Here is a 16,949-nt window from a genome sequence, read left to right as displayed (position 1 = left end):
CCTTAATTTCCTCTGCCCCTTCCCTCTGCTCCCCCTCCCTCTGCTTTGGGCAGGTTGTCTGTCCCTGTGGGTCACCTCAGGGGTGATTTTCAAGCCCCATCCCAGCAGGAGAGCAGCAGGTGACACGTGTGAGCTGTGCAGGCAAGATGGAATAACTGTCTGCAGGTGAATTGTGGGAAGGTCACAACCCTGCTTCACTGCCCTGCTTTAGCTGAGGGATAAAGTCCAAGCTGCTGTTGTTTGGCTTTTTCCTGTGCTGTTCAGGAGGCTTTGGTAAGAAACAATGTATTGGACAGAATTAAATTACACAGTAACTGAGAAATATATCTTTATTATTAGAATGTTTATATTCTAAAAACTTTCACCTGGGATTACAGTACAATCCAATTTCTTTCTAATTGACTAAACTGGCATTTGTTTAGCAAGTAAGTGTAAATTAGGCTTTGAAAAGTTTAAAAACATGCAACTTCTCTTACTCTTTTCCTCTTCCTCCCCCAAAAGGACAACCTACAGTCAAGATTTTGGCATGATAAATAATAAAATAAACATCTCATTTGTGAACTAGTAGTTGCACTTAACTTTGGTGACTAACAGAGTAGATAGGCATTTAAAAATAAAAATATTCTTTCAGTGTCAAGTGGCTAAAGAAACAAATTAATATATTTTACTTTATTATCTTTCTAAGGTTCACCCTTATTATCTTAAAAGAAGATTCTTTTTTCAGGTTTGTGGAAGGATGTGGGAAGCAATATAAAAAAACTCAAGAATGCTTGAATTTTAGCCTGCCTATAAAAGTTGTTGTAACACACAATCTGACCCAAGCCCATGCAACACAATGAACAACTCCTTTTCACCACACACAATGCCTAGCATAAGGCCAAGTGTGGCCTTGTGACACAGTTAAATAAACATTGAAATATCATTACAACCTAAATACCTGAATTGGTTTTACACTGTGACTTTCTACTGAAACAGTGCTGAGAAACTTTTAAACATATATTTGATTGTTCCATATACACTATTTAAAATAAAAGTAAGGAATAATACTCTTTCTTCTCTCTGCTACTTTCTGGGAGCTCTGTACACTGACAAATGTATGACATCTGTAGTTACCTGATCCTAGCTGACTGATTGGTCATCTTCTGCTTTAAAAATATTGCAACTCAGGTGCTTATTGCAGCAGTAATCATAGTGATACACTGTCTTTCTGCTTACAGACATAGTTATAAAAATGAAAAACATTTTTCACAAATCTTTGTACACATACTGTAAAAATCACCTTCCACATAAACAATTTACATCTGTTATGAGCATTTAAAAAATAAATCACATAGACCTGTCTCACCTATCCTTTCTTTTTCTTGAGAAAACAATTCTCATTAGTAACATCATCAGGATGTTCATATCTGTAAACATGGCATGAGGATTCATGTTACCAAAAAAACTGTACACACAAAAAATCATCTCGATAAATAAATTCTCTGATAAATAAGGATCCTTTTAATTGGCACAAAGCAGTGTAAACACACACAGTCCTGTTCTGCAGTCATCTCTAACTGCCTTGCACTTGGGTTCTTGGATCAAAGACAGTGATCTCTCAGCCCTGTAAAGACTCTTCAGAGATAAAAATGTGAAGGATTTGGGTTATAATCATGGTTATTTGGGTCTCTCGTGCCTGAGACCAAGCACAGACATTGAAAGCAATGCCATGCAGTAACACTCTGCTTTAGCCTCTCCCTTGCTGCACCACAGCTGAGAACCTGCTGCTGGCACTTGGCACTGAAATTCCCAGTTTGGCCTGTGCTTGTCAGGGCAGCTTCTGGTCTCCTTGCTAAGGGACACCTCGGAGGAGCCCAAACTTGTACCAAGAGACAACGTGGCTGCAGGATCAAGTAGTTTAATGTATTTAATAAAAGACAGAAATGTGCCTATAGCCAAAAACCCAGGGTAGCAATCTACTGCTGCAAACAGCCTTCAAGCGGCTTTGAGCAGGCCTTTTGCATCTAAGTATGTCTGTTAGTCACTGATCTTACACCTACCTAAGCTGAAAGATTGAATATTTAGGTGCCAATTAAATGGATTCCTCTGAACTTCAGAAATAACACAGATGGAAAATAAATTACCAGGCCACATGCTGCCATTAAAAGAATTAAACATACAGCCACAGTACTGCCCAGCAAGATAACTGCAGTCATTTAAAGTAAGCTCTATAAATGGCTAAATAAATAAATAAATACGTGAATAAATAGAAAAACCTCCATGTAAACTGAATAAAATGTCACTTCTTTTATGGCGCCCTAAGAGGGAATGGCATAACTAAATATTATAAAACCTCCATATGTATATATTTCTGTATATTATATCTGATATGTTTTGGCATGGCCAGATGGAACAGGAAAAAGTAGGACGACTAACTTCATTCAATATTTGTTGTGTTGAAGCCAAGTCCCTGCGTTGCTGTATATTGCTCACCGTTCCTATAGCGCTTTGGCCTTTTTACCCATCTTTGATTTTGCACTCGCTTTCCTGGCAGAGCAGACTGGTTCACCCTTCTTTTGTGCTCTCCATATTTCTCTTGGGCAATCAACAGATTCATAGAAGCATTTCACTGGCTGCAAGCTGGCTTTTTCATCCTTTGCTTTTTTCAACAAGATCCTTCCTTTTTGAAAGGAATGAGGCTTTGCATCAGCGATGTTGTATGAAGCGTGTTGACTTCCTCGGCTCCTGAAATTAATAACAGTGATTATTAATAACTGTTATTCTGCCTTGCAAACTGATAGGTCCCCAAAATATCCCAAACCCTTACACTTTTGAAGGCATAAATAGTCTTGTTTTACAGAATGAGGCTGCATGTTAAAAACAAGAGTTGCAAGATGAATTACATTTGTCAGTATTCAAAAGCATTCCTCACTAAAATAACCCCTGGTGCACTCTTCATGCGTGTTCATCTACACTTTTATTCTGATCAGCATCCTGCTGATTTTAGAGTGCTGGGACCTTACTGAGGTTTATGCTTGGTAATCTGCAGGGATTTTAAAGATGCACATGTTTACATCAACATTCTACAAAGAATGAACATCCCTGGTCTTTGGAAGATCACACAGCACCAATAAGAGTAGAAAGTAGGTGCAGGAAGTGTAGGGACTTCTTTGTGGAGTCTCTGCTGCCCTGGACTGCACCCATGCCCCTGGGAGCTGCTGCTACAAATGGCCAATAGCTCAGGAAACTCCATGCTCTGCCTTTGTGCTGACCACCCATCCAGGGAAACTTCAGCTTCCCTTTTAGGCTTTGATTTAAAACAGAAGAAAGGGGAATATAAAAACTGGTGGGAAGAAGGATATGCAAGCTTAAAGGCCAAAGTAAGCTGAGTTTTTTGTTCTCTCTGTGACTGGTCATGGCCAGCAAGATTTGCAGAAATTGGTGAGCTCAGGTGGAGTGACAGCAAAGTGCCCAGTGCTGCAAAGACAGAACCATGCATTCTGCTCTGAAATACTACATCCAAACTGCAGTTCCACAGTTTAGCTAAGATCATTACAGTCCTTTTAACATGATCTTGAAATGTTTTACAGCAGATACATGTAGTGTAACAGCAGAACTATAAAAGTAAGGCACCAGCTCATGTGTACCCAGCTCCTGTGACTGAAGCAAAGAGCAGATGTACAGGTCGATCTCTTAAGGGATCCCATAGGGCTATTTTCCATAGTCTGTTATTTCTGAAAACCATGTATCTGTAGTATTACTTCTTCTGGGAGTGAAATCATATTGCACAGTTGACCAAGCCAGTTTTAGAAAGAGCTGTGGTTACTCACATGTGTACAGTGTAAACTCTCTCCTACTCTTTAGGGTGTCATGGAAATCTGGTTTTGTTGGTAGGAGGCAGTGAGGGCCATCTGACATTGTAGGAACTAAGCCTTACCTAGGTAACAGCATTACCTGGCTAGCAGATTTCACTAGTGGGAGGTTTAGGGGGGTGAAATGCTGTTCAGGTGCAAACTGAAGCTTGCAGGCACTGTGTCACCCTTGCCTGCTGCAGGCCTCGACTCTGACCCTTGCTGGGTTTAGGAATGACCTGTGTAAATGCACAAGTGTTGGCCACTCCAGTTTACCATCAGTTCTTGGGTACTGTTTTTTACAGCCCATCACTCAGTTGTTGTTTAAAGATGCAGTGTTGTGTTTTTCTCAGATGTTGTTGTGGTGAAGAAGCTACATCATTTATTCCCAAAGCACACACAGGCATTAATGCAGGTGATGTTAGGCAGGCCTCTGCTGCACCGAATGAAGCTACTAAAACCAGAAGGTCAAGGTCAGTGTGATCTGAGGAGTTACCTGAAGGGGCTAAACTGTATTTAAAATTAATGATTTTATGGTAGAGAAGAAGGATGTCTGCCCCCAGTTCACAGTCAGGATGAAAGTACCCAAAATGGAGGAAGATGCAGGTGACTGCATGTGAAATGCAAAGCTGCCAGCTCCAGATGTGGGAAATGCTTTTTCCAGATGTGCGAAAGCAGAAGCTCTGCAACATAAGTGACTGTAAGAGACACTGAATTTCTACTGACAAGTGTTCCTCATCTGTTGTGTTACAGAGAATGACTTGTGGTAGTGCAATAGGAAAAAGTCCTAAATTTGTGTCCCCAGAAGGAAAGGCTGCCCTGAAGACGGGTGCACTGCCTGACTGCCACTTGGCCAAGCAGCACATAATGCTCCAAACCACCTGCTGGACTCATGACCAAGTCACAAAGACATGGGAGGCCAGCCCCAATTAGTTCTGCTGCTCCCAGGACAGCTGCTTGAGTAACCTGAGATTCTTAGTGCCCCTGCTTTGTCACATTATGTGATTGTCACTGTCAGCTAGGAAATGACAACTGTCTCTCTCCTGCCTATAGAATGTTAAAGACATTTTCAACTGAAACTTGGGCCGTGTTTGCCAAAGAGACTCAACTCCTGTAGCTTTGCAATGGGCCATTATAGTCAGCAGGAAGGAGTAATTTGTTTAACAGAAAATTAGCATTCTTTATCTTCTTTAGAGAATCCCTGACTTTAGTTTAGTTTTAGCAGAAATCTGTTTTTCCTAAATTACATGATGTATATATAGACCACAAGCAGGTCCCAACCTATAAGGTAAAATGCAAAAGCAGAAATGCAAGCATATCAACTTAGTGTATTTAGGTTTAAAAAAAAAAGAGATATACATACAGGCATCTGGGTTTCTTATTTAATGAAATGTCTGTAAACTGCAATGAAAACAAAACCAGGTTATTACTATCACATTTTCAAGTAATTAAAGCACAAGTATAAAATACACACAACCTTTAAAACTGTATTTCCATTCTCACATGTTGTTAAAACTAGAACATTCATGAAAGAAACCAAAAAGCTGCCTCTTTTACAGATTATTACCCCTCCATCTTATGAACATGTTTTTAAAATTCAGAATGTGTGACTTGTTAGTGGCTGGATTTTTCCCATTATTTTTATTGTAACTATAATCAAAGTAAATTGCTAAAGAAGTGTGGGCTGAACAGAGATCTTTCACATTAGATTAAACAGTATGGATACAATGAGAAGTAATTACTGTGTTCAAGATAATTAATAAAGGTCAGTGGCTGAACAAGCTGTATGAAATTAACTTTCTCTCAAATCCTTTAATTTTTCAGTGATACATTTCCTTCACACAAGTGGCTAGGAAACTCCAGCTCCAAGCCCTTGGCTGTGCCAGACTTGCACTGAAGGGTGTAGGGTGAGGACACTAGCATTCCTCTCCCCCTCCTGCAAATCCTGAGACCAACTGGGGACAGCATAGCTTCAATGCCAGCCCAAATTTGCATGGCTTCATTTTGTCCAGCAGTTTGGTTCACAGTGTGGAAACACTTTGTCTAGTCCCTCTTTTGGTGGGGGTCAGAAAAGGTGGTGTTTAGTGCCAGCTCAGCTTAAATCCATTTTAGTACTAAATAGGTTCTTTGTATTGAGCTGTCATCAGAGCTTCTACACTGAGCTTTTGAATATAATTTAATGAAATCACTGAGACAAGCAAGTCAGATTTGGCATCTGAAAATGATTATGTTCTTGTAAATGTTCCTTCTGTCCCTGGTATTGTCCACACTTTGCAGAGGGATTTTTACCCAGCCTGACTTTGCTTGTCATCTGTCTTGGCTGGAGTCTGGAGCCATCTCATGGTGTACTTTCCTGTACTCCTGAGGGTCAGGATGGTCAATATTTGGATGCACGACCTTAGAGGAATGTTGAAATGTTCCTTGGAGGTCGTGTGTCTAAAACTTGTCATATAAATGTAATGCATTGTAGGAAAATACTGAGTTTAGGCATTAAAAATGAGGGCTCTGGTGAATAATCTGTTTCAAGAAGCAATGTTCTTGGATTTCTAATCCATGGGGTACAGGGCTGTGGGAATCCATTCAGTATTTCTAAGAGTCCCATGATAGGTAACTACTAAAAGCAAGATGATTTGCCAGCAAGCTGATATATCACCTATAGGGATCTATGTCTTTCCTGAAAATCTTTAGGCATCCCAAAAAGACTGCCAAGTCACGTTAAAAAAAATGTTCATGGCAAAGGAAACGGCAGCAATAGCCAAAGCTCGAAAAACATTAAAGTATCTATCAAATATTTCATTACTCTCCGCTCTCCCTTTACCACCTTTGGCTATTGCTGCTTTTATGCTCTCTGCCCCTTTCCCTCGTGTAAAGTGGCAGTTTAAAACACAAATAAAACACACCCAAAGGAACATTTCCCAAACGTACATCTGCCTGCAGCAGTGATTAGCATGAGCCACCGAGCCCACCCATGTCCAAACTCCAGCACTTTGGCTCCAGGGGGAGGGTGACAGTCAGGGGAAGGACTCTGCTGCCTTACCACGTGCTCGCTGACATCGGTGTGGTTGCACACCATCTGCTGGTTTTGGTAATATTCTAGCTGCCTTTCTGCCACGTCCACGCGCTGCAACAGGTTCTCAATGAAGTGCTGCAGCCTGGCTTTCCCCCGCACTTCTTTCTCTGCTGCTTCTTCCAGGAAGTGGTTGAAAGTAACAACTTCTCTGCAAGATGGAAACATTGCAAAGAGGCCACATTTAGGTAACAGCAGGGCGCTGGTCTCACCGTTGTCAAAAATTACTGGTGTTTCTCCAGTTTGTCATGGCGATAGCCAGTGCTGGCTAATTACCATCCTTCACAATTATCAAAGGATTTCAACTTTCAAAGTGAAGATCTGGAAACCTGAACGTTGAATTTAAGTTTATTGTGGGCAGTGGGTTTGAGGTGGGGTTTTTCATATTACTTGGTATCTTAGAGATAGTCTTATGTGGCTCACAGGGTAGAAATATCATTAAGCATCACTTCTCAAGATATGTGGAGACAGCTGTATCTGCTTTCTCTTTTTTACTAAACCATGAGAATATCAGCTCTGAAACATGAAGCAAAACAGATGAACTCCCAAATTTATCTTTTCATTTCATCACAATCTAGCAGCAGTTGCTTAATGTTGCTGCTGAGGTGGCTCTTAACTCAAAGGAGCTACTGTGGCCATTAAAGTTCACCTTGGCTGCAATCCCACATGTCCCAAGTGTGGTGGTATGACCTGGAGCCAGAGGGTGCATGGGGGGTTAGCAGATGATCTACAGGTTATAGACCAAGGAGTCTATGTGTGGGAAGAGCAAGTTTTAGGTAAGGAGTTTAGGAATGTGTCTTGCCTGGTAACACAACTGGAAGAAACAGACACACCAGTGACTGTGAAAGCTCACAGCTCTGTGCTGAGACACTGCTCATTTCTAAGTTCTCTGCATACTTACGATCAGTAATCAGGATGCCATTTGGACCTCTGATATCAGAGGACTATTTGGGTGGAAGAAGTTTGGTTATAGATAGAAGCATGTATTACAAAAGAAGACAAATCTGAGCATGTAGGACTTCCCTGGTCAATAAATGCCAGGATAAATATTTTTTACTCTGCCAATGAAGCCACGTTAAATTTTGCTTTGTACAAAATGGGTGGGAGTTGAGGGAACCAGTGCTTGCCAAACCAGAAAGGGCATGATTGCTCAGTAGAAATACATTGCCTGAGGAAAAAAACATTTAAAGTAGAAACTATGAAACAGTTTGTGGGAGAAATAACCTTTCAAAGCTTAGCTTGTTTGTAACCAATCCAAAGGTTCTCTGCATTCAGTTGTTTTAACTCAGCATAGTTGTAGTTAATTGGTTTAATGTAGTTGTTTCAACAGTGAGCTGCTTTGTGCTAAGACTTAGGCAGGAGTGGTCAGCCATGGAAATTCACCACCTGGGATTTAGCTGTGCCTGCCTGCTCTCTGCTACAGCAGAGTTCTGTTTGCATGGCTGATCTAATGGTAGGAACAAAGTTTAAAAAAGGACGCCTTGTTTGGATGAAGAACATTGATGAGTATTAGTTTATATTAACCCACCCATAAAATCTGTCTTAAGAAGCAGAGAGGTAACTTGTTTGTTAAGCTCAGTTAACCCATTTCATTTCAAGGCTCTGAACAGTTTTAGTGATTATTAGCCTGCCCAGACCAACCTGATACCAAAAGAGCCACAGAGAAATGCATACGGAGAAGTCAATCTAAACTCATTAAGGTCAATTTTAGGGCTTAATTGTCACTGCACTGTGACTTTGTTTTCATGATGCCTTTGGGTTAACGTAGGAGCAATCTGAAGCCCTTGCTGTTTCATCAGGATCCTCTTTTACAGGGGACAGGGAGCTCAAAAGGACAGCAGCTCAGCAGGCTGGCACCAAATCCCTCTCCTTTTGGGTAAGGAAGAGCTGCTCATAGGCTGCTGACCCTCCAGTGGGAAGGTGGGAGAGCAGGGAGCTGCCAGCCTGGGACACCAGGAGGATGTCCCTCCCAGTGACACGGTCAGCTTCTGAGTTTTGCTGCAGCAGGAGGACACAAACATGAGTAACTGGCATCTTTTCCAAGGGTCATAGTTTCAAGAATGCTAACATTTGTAATTGTCTCAAGCAAAGGTAATTAACAAGAATTCATTAATTGTCTGCTCTATGGCACGAATAATCACCAACAGATTCTCCTTTCCTACAAATATACCATTAATATGCCATAAGGAGGCCAGGGGGAAGCAATGCTTTTTTCAAGAAGATCTAGATGACTATCAGGACGAGAAGAGATTCATACATCAATAAATTCCCTAATATTGTCCTTGCTTTCTAAACTAAAGATAACTTGGCATCCTAAATGCCATTATTTGTAGGGACTGTTATTAGCAGCAGCAGTAGCATATCCATAACTTCTCTCTGTTTAGCTGCCTCTGTACAGCCTCTGAACCTACCTTTAATAACTTTAATCTAAAATTTTTCCTTTGGGCTGAGATGCACTCTGTAAATTCCCTTTGGAAAGACAGGAGCCAGAACAAACCCACGCATTAGGGCTGTCACATGCCTTGCACTGATAAGCAGCACTTGTGTTAGTTCAGCTACTTTCTTTGTTTCCACTTCATTCTCATCTCTCAGAAGAACAAGATCAAGCCCTGAGGAGTGACTACTAATAGGTCTCTCTACTTGCTCCAACACTTCTTCCTCAGAGAGCTCACTCCATGCCTTGGGTACCTGAAGGGAGTTCCCAGAAGAATTTTCACCCTCCTCCCACTGTGAACAATAGGGAAATGGTTCAAAGAACTCATGTAGCTTCCTGCAGCTGCTGTTTATCTGTCTAATTGCCCTTCTTGTCTCTTGTAGTTTGCCCAGACTTTTTCTTAGCCAGACTGATGATCCTCCCCATTCAATTTTATTTCTGTGTATCTGTGATGAATTTTTGCTTACATTCTTTATTTTACTTTCAGTTTATTTCTCCAGACCTCGGCCAAGTTTTTGAGGACTATATGACAGGATTTCTGTCTTTCACTCTGTGTTCTTATGCTTGTGAAAAGATGGATGTTCACAGAGGTCTGACACTACTCTTCATGAAGTCGGGGGAGGCTAAAGCCATGAATATTGTGGGGCCCACTTGGTAGAGGCATAAAGCAGAGCACAGCAGCATGGCCCATTGGCCTCTGTGTCTTGGCAGCACAGCCTGGCCAGCAGCATTCACTGAAACAGGAATCAATTTGTTCAAGCCTGGCTCAGACCTGAGGTGTTCCCTTTCTAACAGGGGAAACATCTAACATCTCCTGCACTGATGATTCTACATCTGGAGCACTTCTGTTATATTGAGAAAAGGTTACATTAACGTATTAACTCCCCCTGAGAACTCCTCTGCTCTCTCTGTCCAGCAGATTCCTGATTCCCCTTTCACCCAGCTCTGCACCCTGGCACTTGCTTACAGGGGCAAGCAACAGATCCTGACAGTACGTTTTCTGAGTGCTGTAGATGATGCTTAGTGGACCCTCGATCTCTTAAATGTCTGGAATCTCATCTATTCATAGTTTACTACACCAATACTAAGGTACACTGTATGCAGAATGTTTACAGGGCTGTGACTGGGCAGCAGGGAGACAGCTGGGTTTCTTACTTTGTCTTGGGGGCTGCTCCTGTCAGACAAAACCTTTCAGGAAGAGGGAATTGCTCCTGCTGCCCAGAGAGCAGAGGGTGTACTGAGCTGCCAGCAGCAGGGTGAGGCAAGTGAGAGGGAAAGACAAGGCAGATGCAACCTGGGAGGTGTCCAAGAGGATGCCTGTACTGCCAGAGTGTCAGAAAGGAGCTCTTCCCAGAGCCAGAGGAGTCCAGGGGAAATTTATTGCAGTACAGCAGGCACCTCAGAGGAGTTCAGCTGAAAAAACAAGTGCAGAGGGAAGAACTCATTGTAAGTAAGTAAGTAAGATTTGCTGCCAAAGTTTTTATTTTAATATGACTCTGCCAGGGAGTTAACCTGTTACAGTTAACTAGACTTAAGTAGTTTGGTATTTTGCATCCCAACTGCAGCCCAGCCCAAAAACTTCTTCACGGAGGCTGTTACCATGAAACAACTTGAGATGTGGTAAATAAAGTTATAAATCACAGGTTGGCTAGGCGACATTTATTCTTCTGCCTTTACCACTAGATTATTCAGCGCTCATTTAGGATGAGCGAGCTGCAGTTCTTGTTTACTGGAGAAGTTGCCAGCACAGGGATCCTGGGATATGTTTAGTATTTATATGATTTTCAGCAGCTAAACATGTGATACACTGAGTAGATGCAGAGGGTGGGACAGCTCCAGCTCCTTAACACCTGACAAGAAGGGCTAATGATTTCTCACACTGCAACCAAGCCCTCCCACGGACACACAGCACTGGCCCCAGGACTGTGCACAGCAACACTGACACCTGCAGCTGCTCTGGACATGGAGATACGCATGAGGCTCCATGCAGCTTCTGCACCCAACATCAAATCACTTTGGAGAACTACATTCAGCATAACTCTGCCTCAAATCAATAGAAAACCAAACACGTTATTTTACCTGAAGGTAGGAAAATTCCTACCACAGTAAGTAGTAAAGTGATTAACTTGTCAAAATATTTAATACGTATATTCATTAAGTATTAATGCCAGTGACCTTATCCATCCAAAAACACCCAACTGCTGTTTTTGCCTAAAGGCTACTGTTATTCATTAGGTTGTGGTTTCACATTACCACAGCACTAAAAGCACTTTTGATTTAAGAGATTCACACCTCCTCCCTCAGAAAGTTATTGCACCCATTCAGTGGGCTGTGTTCTAGATCTGAGCCCTGAATTTGCTGAGGTGACACTGGAGATTATAAGCTTTATTTCACAGAGCCATTCTGTGGGACAGTCATGCTAGGCTTAACCCTGTGCAGCTGCATGGGGGGGAGTAATCTCTTGAGTAGGAAGATGAAAGGAAACAGGAAAGAGGGAGCAGCATTACCTAAAACTGAGGGTGGAGGAACAATGTGTAATTGTAGTTGTACTCTGCTTAAAGCAAACCAAAAGTGTTTTGTCATACAGTTGAAATCCCTGTTTTAAGGAAAGCTGTTATAAAGCACAAATTGCAGTGATCTCTAAAAGCCAGCTCTTAATGCCCTTGTCAAGATGTTATCTGCACAGATAATTTCATTTATTGCAAACTTAAGTGAAGCCACTGGCAAGAATAACTACTGCCCACAACAGCTATTCCGAAATAATCCTTGCATTCCAGGCTGTGTCAGAGCAGAGGCATGACCAGTCTCAAATGCATTAGACAAATGCATTAGACTGGTTAGAGGAATTATTGTCAGAGATATGGCAAGGTACAAACATTAACGATCTTACTGTAGGATTAGGAGACAAAGTGAAACTGTTTAAGCTACCATTGAAGGTAGATTTAGGACAAAGACCATTGCTTCAAATGCTTACCCTGTTCAGACTTACTGAAAATCAAACTCTAACAGTTTCAATTTTCTTACACAGCATCCAGAAACAAGCCTCTAGCAGTTAAGTTTACAGCTGGTTTTTGTTTCAATGGTTTTCTTGATATCTTATTCAACAAAGTCTTATGCCCTTTGGGCATGCTTCTGTGTTATCTTTAAGATCACAGTACTCATTCTGAGTTGCATTCTCATTCATCAAACATTGAATAATGCCTTTCAGGGCACATTTTCTAATTAAATAATTCCTTTGCTCAGCAGCTCTGTGCTTAGGGTAATACAATTTGAACTATGTATTAGTACAGTCAGCGTTGTAGCTCCAGCTGTCCTACCCCTCAGCACCGTTCACCTCCACGAGGGCCTGACACCAGTATCACAGCACACACACCTCCACACAGATTGGCACTGCCATTTTTGTAAGGAAACAAAGAGCAAATTTAACTAAAGAGGTGTCTTCACTTCATTGCTGTCTTTGTTGGACTGCTAAAAGCCTTATTTAAAACAAACAAAAAATAATCGACTGACAAGTCTAAAGAAATAACCCCACTGATGCTACAAGCTCTTCAAATGGGCAGCCCTGTTCCTGCTGATGGTCTAAACCAACGCTCAGAGGCTTCAGGGAAGGTGTTTTTTTTGCTGCTAAGAGGAAAAGATTTGCAGCTACACTAGCTCAATACCAATGCTAATTTTAGGAAAACTTATCCATATTCACAAGATTGCTTATGGAAAAAAAAATCCAAAGAAACTGATGAAAGCATTTATTTCTGAAGGTCAGCAAGTATCGAAGCAGTCCCTAAGGGATGCCTTTGACTTTCCACAGTCTGCAGTGAGAACTGCTTCTGCAATTTCCATTAAGCAGTCTTGTTTGGCTTTCTAATCATCTGGACTTCTTCCAGAAATCAAAGCCAAAGTTGAGATCCTCCTGTTTTGAAGGACAATGTCTTTTTAGCAGACCAAGTAAGTTCTGAACACACAAAGCATTGATTATATAGACAGGTCTCAGAGTTTACCAACAGCCCATGAGAAAGCCAGACAAGTGTCACTGTTGCTACCAATTTACTTTTAGAAATTAACACATTACTGAGTCAGAGCTGTTCACTGACTCCTACTGCTGCTCTTGCTTCCAAGTTGTTCTGTTGAAAGTGGAAGCAAAACTCTGAAGAGCAATACCCTGTACTCTGTGAAGTCTCTTGTGCAGCTGCCTCTTTTGGTTAGTGTTTCTTACTAGCCAAGTAACCTTCAGCCTTCCCTGTAACACCAACTTAGGAGCTACCTCATCATTTATGTATGCATTCACCCTCCTCCTTTCAAGACTAAAATTCTAACAGCAATCATCTAAGCTCCTGCCCCTTTCCTGCGCCTGGCAATGTCCTAGTGTGAAGGACAATGTTTTCCCACTTCTCATTCTGTATTCAGTCTTTTCTGGTCTCAGAACACCCGCTGGTAAGTATTCTGCCAAAGAGCAAGTGGCCTCTTCCCTGTTCCTTTTTCTAGTACAGTTTAAAATCACAACTTAAGCTTTTTCTTTTCAAGGATCAGTGTCCTTTGCCATCCTCCCATATCATACCCATTCTTTCTACCCAGATGACTCAATTGCCCCTTTTCTCTTTTCCTGCAAGGTCTTTTCTTCTACAGCACTGCAGAACTTTGGGGTTGTTCCACTGAATGGTTTCTTTCTCCCAACAGTCATGGTTTATTTTTCTTTTGGGATCCTACTCTTGATTTTTAAAAACACATTCTGTCTTTAGTTTGGGGTGATTCATGCCACTTAACTTGAGATACCTGAAATTCTGCATCTCGCCTAGGACAGATGCTTACCTGAGGTCTCCTGGTAGTCTGCAGAGGGAAGAAGGACCTTCACAGAGCAATCCCTTCTCCTCTAAGATACTTTTCTAGAAGAAATAGGATGAGTTACACTGTGAAAGAGCCCAGGAGGGCAGTCTGGCTAGATGGGAATACCAAAACTGTTTGAAAGTTTGTTATCTTCATGGCTTCCCTCGGGCATACTTCCAATCTGCCTCAGTTACACTGTTATCTTCAGCTTCACCTTCAATCCTTCAATTTTCTCTTCCACGAGGATCACCTGATACTTTAAAATCAGATATTCTGATTGAATATTCTGTTGAATATCCCTTCAAGGAAGATCTCGGAAGCTCATATCCCACCACCTTTATGTATCCCCTCTTCTGGAAAATCTATAGCTCTGCTTCAAGATAGATGGCTCCTACTGATGTGGGAGCCATCTCATCTTTTCTTTCTTGTCCTTAGACTACAGCAAGGAATGATGAAAGCCCTCCAAACTTCCTACACTGAACTCCTACACCACCTTCCTTATTTCTTGTAAGATCAGTGTCATGGCAACTACCACTTCTCATCTTCCTTTTGTAAGCTGATGAATTGGTTTAGAGGCACACCATTACCAAGGCTCTTTATTTCCATTTCTCTAAAATAAGTTATGTTGCTCCGAAAAGCCTGAAAGATCTCAGCAAGTGCTGAATAAACTAAGTAGTTCATGTATAAATTATATATCAGCTACCACTACATTTTTAATGGATGCATCATGAACGTGTTTTTAGATGGCTTAGGTTAGTCAGAACTCTGGCATCTGCTTCCCAAGCCCACAGAAGTGAATCCTGTTCCACAGCTCTGTGTCCATCTAAAACACTAGACACGAACTACTTGGACATGGCCTTTTCAATGCTGTCTCCAGCAAAGCTTCGCTGATGCACAGCAGACAAACACATTCCACAAGCAGCCTCCTCACCATGGCTTCAGGAAAAAGATGCTGCTTGGTATTCTCACATACTCATCCAGACTTATCCACCCATATCTTCTTAAAAAGACGACGCATTAGAAGTGTCAGCATAAATCAGATTACATGCTGATGAGAGCTTCTACTTGTCCCTACCCCTAGGCACAAGACAGGCATTAGAAAGTGTAGAAGTTAGTCACTGGGGAGCCAAGCATGAAAGCCACCTGCTCAGGGAGCTGTCCCCTGCCCCGTTAGTCACTGGGGAATGAAACGGGAAAGCCACCTGCTGAGGGAGCTGTCCACTGCCTCGCAGAGGACATGGTCACATGGGGCTACAACTCCAGAAATACAGCGATCTGAAACTGGTGAGCTCCAGGCCCCTTCATAATCCGCAAGCAACTGAGCCGTTCCCTCTCTTCTCCCCCAAAGGCTGTCACTCACGCAGGAGCCGGCCAGCCCTCGCCAAGCCATCGGCTCTCGCCTCCCCACTTACTCCTCTTTCCGATGAAGCTCCTCCTCGGACTCGCTGAGCCGCTGCTTCAAGGCTGCGATCATCTCCACGGCCACATCCACCTGCCTGCTCAGGGCCCGCTCCCGCCGCTGCACCTCCTGCTTCTTCTGGGACAGCTGCACGAACGCCGCCCGCACCTCCAGCAGCTCCGCCGTCTTCTGGGACAGCTCTTTGGTAAGCTTGTCGATCCGCTTCTCGATCGTTTTGTCCACGGCCTCTACCATCCTGTTAAACTTTTCTCTGACGTGCGCCTCGAAGGAGGCTTTGGACTCAGCGGCCGGGAGGCTGGGTTTGGACACGTCGCCGGGAGACTCAGCCGACACATAGCTGGCCAGGTAGGAGCCGGGCCGCTCCGCCGGCAGCTCCCGCGGCTGCTCGCCCCGGCCGCTCCCGCAGGACGCGCCGCCCAAGTTCAGGAAGGGCGCCGCGGCAGAGCCGCCGGGGCTCCCCGGGCTGGCCTGGGCTGCGGGCTCCGGCGGGGACACCAGCTCCGCGTCCTTCAGCGGCGAGAACAGGCTGCTCCTGGCCAGGAGGCTGCTCTCCTGGAAGCTGTGGCTGTACTCCAGGTGCACCCGCAGCGAGGAGAGGCTCCGGAACCTGGTGTGGTCGCCGCATCGCGGGCAGCGGAAGGGGAGGCTGACGCTGCCGAGCGGCTCCGGCCAGGGGTGCCCGCCTTCATCCCGGGCTGTCTGTTGCATTCCTCGCCGGGAGGGAACAGTCCGCGTCCGCGCCCCAGGGGAAACTTGGGAAACTTTCCCGGCGATTCCTCAGGGCTGCCGCGCCATCTCCGCCCGGCGCCCAGGGACGCGCCCACCCGGCGCGGCCGCTCCGGCCGCACGGCCCCGCCGGCTCCGCTCGCCTCGGCGCGGCTCCGCTGCCTCGGCCGCCGCCCGGGCCTTGCCGGAGCGCAGCGGCGCCGGGCCCCGGCTCGGCGCGGGCCTCGGCCGCCCGCAAGGTCGCCGCACTCACCCGACTTGTTGCTGGCGGCGGCGGCGGGGCGGCGTTTTCAGCAGAGCCGTAAATCAGCCCGCGGGGCGGGGCGGGCGGCGCCAGGACGCGGAGCGGCGGGGACGCGGGGAGCGGCGGGGATGCGGAGCGGGGAGCGCCGGGGACGCCGAGGGGCGGGGATGCCCGGCGGGGGCCGCTGCGGGCGGGCGTGGGTGTCAGCAACCCACGGGGACACGATCCCCTCCCCGGAGCGACCTCCTCCGGAGCCGCCTGCCGTGCGCCTTCGCGGGGCTTTGCGGGGCTTTGCGGGGTCCTGTGAACACAGCAAAGCAGCCAGTGAGCTCCGCGGGGTGTGCTGGGGAGATGCTGAAGGATAACGCAATTTAGAGCACTTAAGCAGCAAGACACGACTAGCACATGCA

General features: G+C 44.4%; 1 protein-coding gene across 1 annotated transcript; it reads right to left on the bottom strand.

The window, feature by feature from the left end:
- Positions 1 to 315: 315 nt before the first annotated feature.
- ZNF365 (zinc finger protein 365) lies at positions 316 to 16,555 on the bottom strand. The gene is made up of 4 exons (XM_066324244.1): positions 15,562 to 16,555; positions 6,868 to 7,048; positions 5,194 to 5,231; positions 316 to 2,724 (listed from the first exon to the last, which is right to left on the bottom strand). Exons 1-4 carry the CDS (start codon positions 16,275 to 16,277, stop codon positions 2,478 to 2,480), a joined length of 1,182 nt encoding a protein of 393 aa, XP_066180341.1. The 5' UTR covers positions 16,278 to 16,555; the 3' UTR covers positions 316 to 2,477.
- Between the last annotated feature and the right edge of the window lie 394 nt (positions 16,556 to 16,949).

Source organism: Sylvia atricapilla, chromosome 8 (assembly GCF_009819655.1).
Source record: "Sylvia atricapilla isolate bSylAtr1 chromosome 8, bSylAtr1.pri, whole genome shotgun sequence".
Classification (NCBI taxonomy): Eukaryota; Metazoa; Chordata; class Aves; order Passeriformes; family Sylviidae; genus Sylvia; species Sylvia atricapilla.
This window is presented reverse-complemented; position numbering and strand designations above follow the sequence as displayed.

Excerpts from the sequence above, each read along its gene's own strand:
- ZNF365 (XM_066324244.1), bottom strand. The coding sequence starts at position 16,277 with ATGCAACAGACAGCCCGGGATGAAGGCGGGCACCCCTGGCCGGAGCCG. Across the intron at positions 5,232-6,867 it reads CCGATGTCAGCGAGCACGTG|TTTACAGACATTTCATTAAA; the intron begins GTAAGGCAGCAG and ends TTTTCATTGCAG. Across the intron at positions 2,725-5,193 it reads AATAAGAAACCCAGATGCCT|GAGCCGAGGAAGTCAACACG; the intron begins GTATGTATATCT and ends TATTAATTTCAG.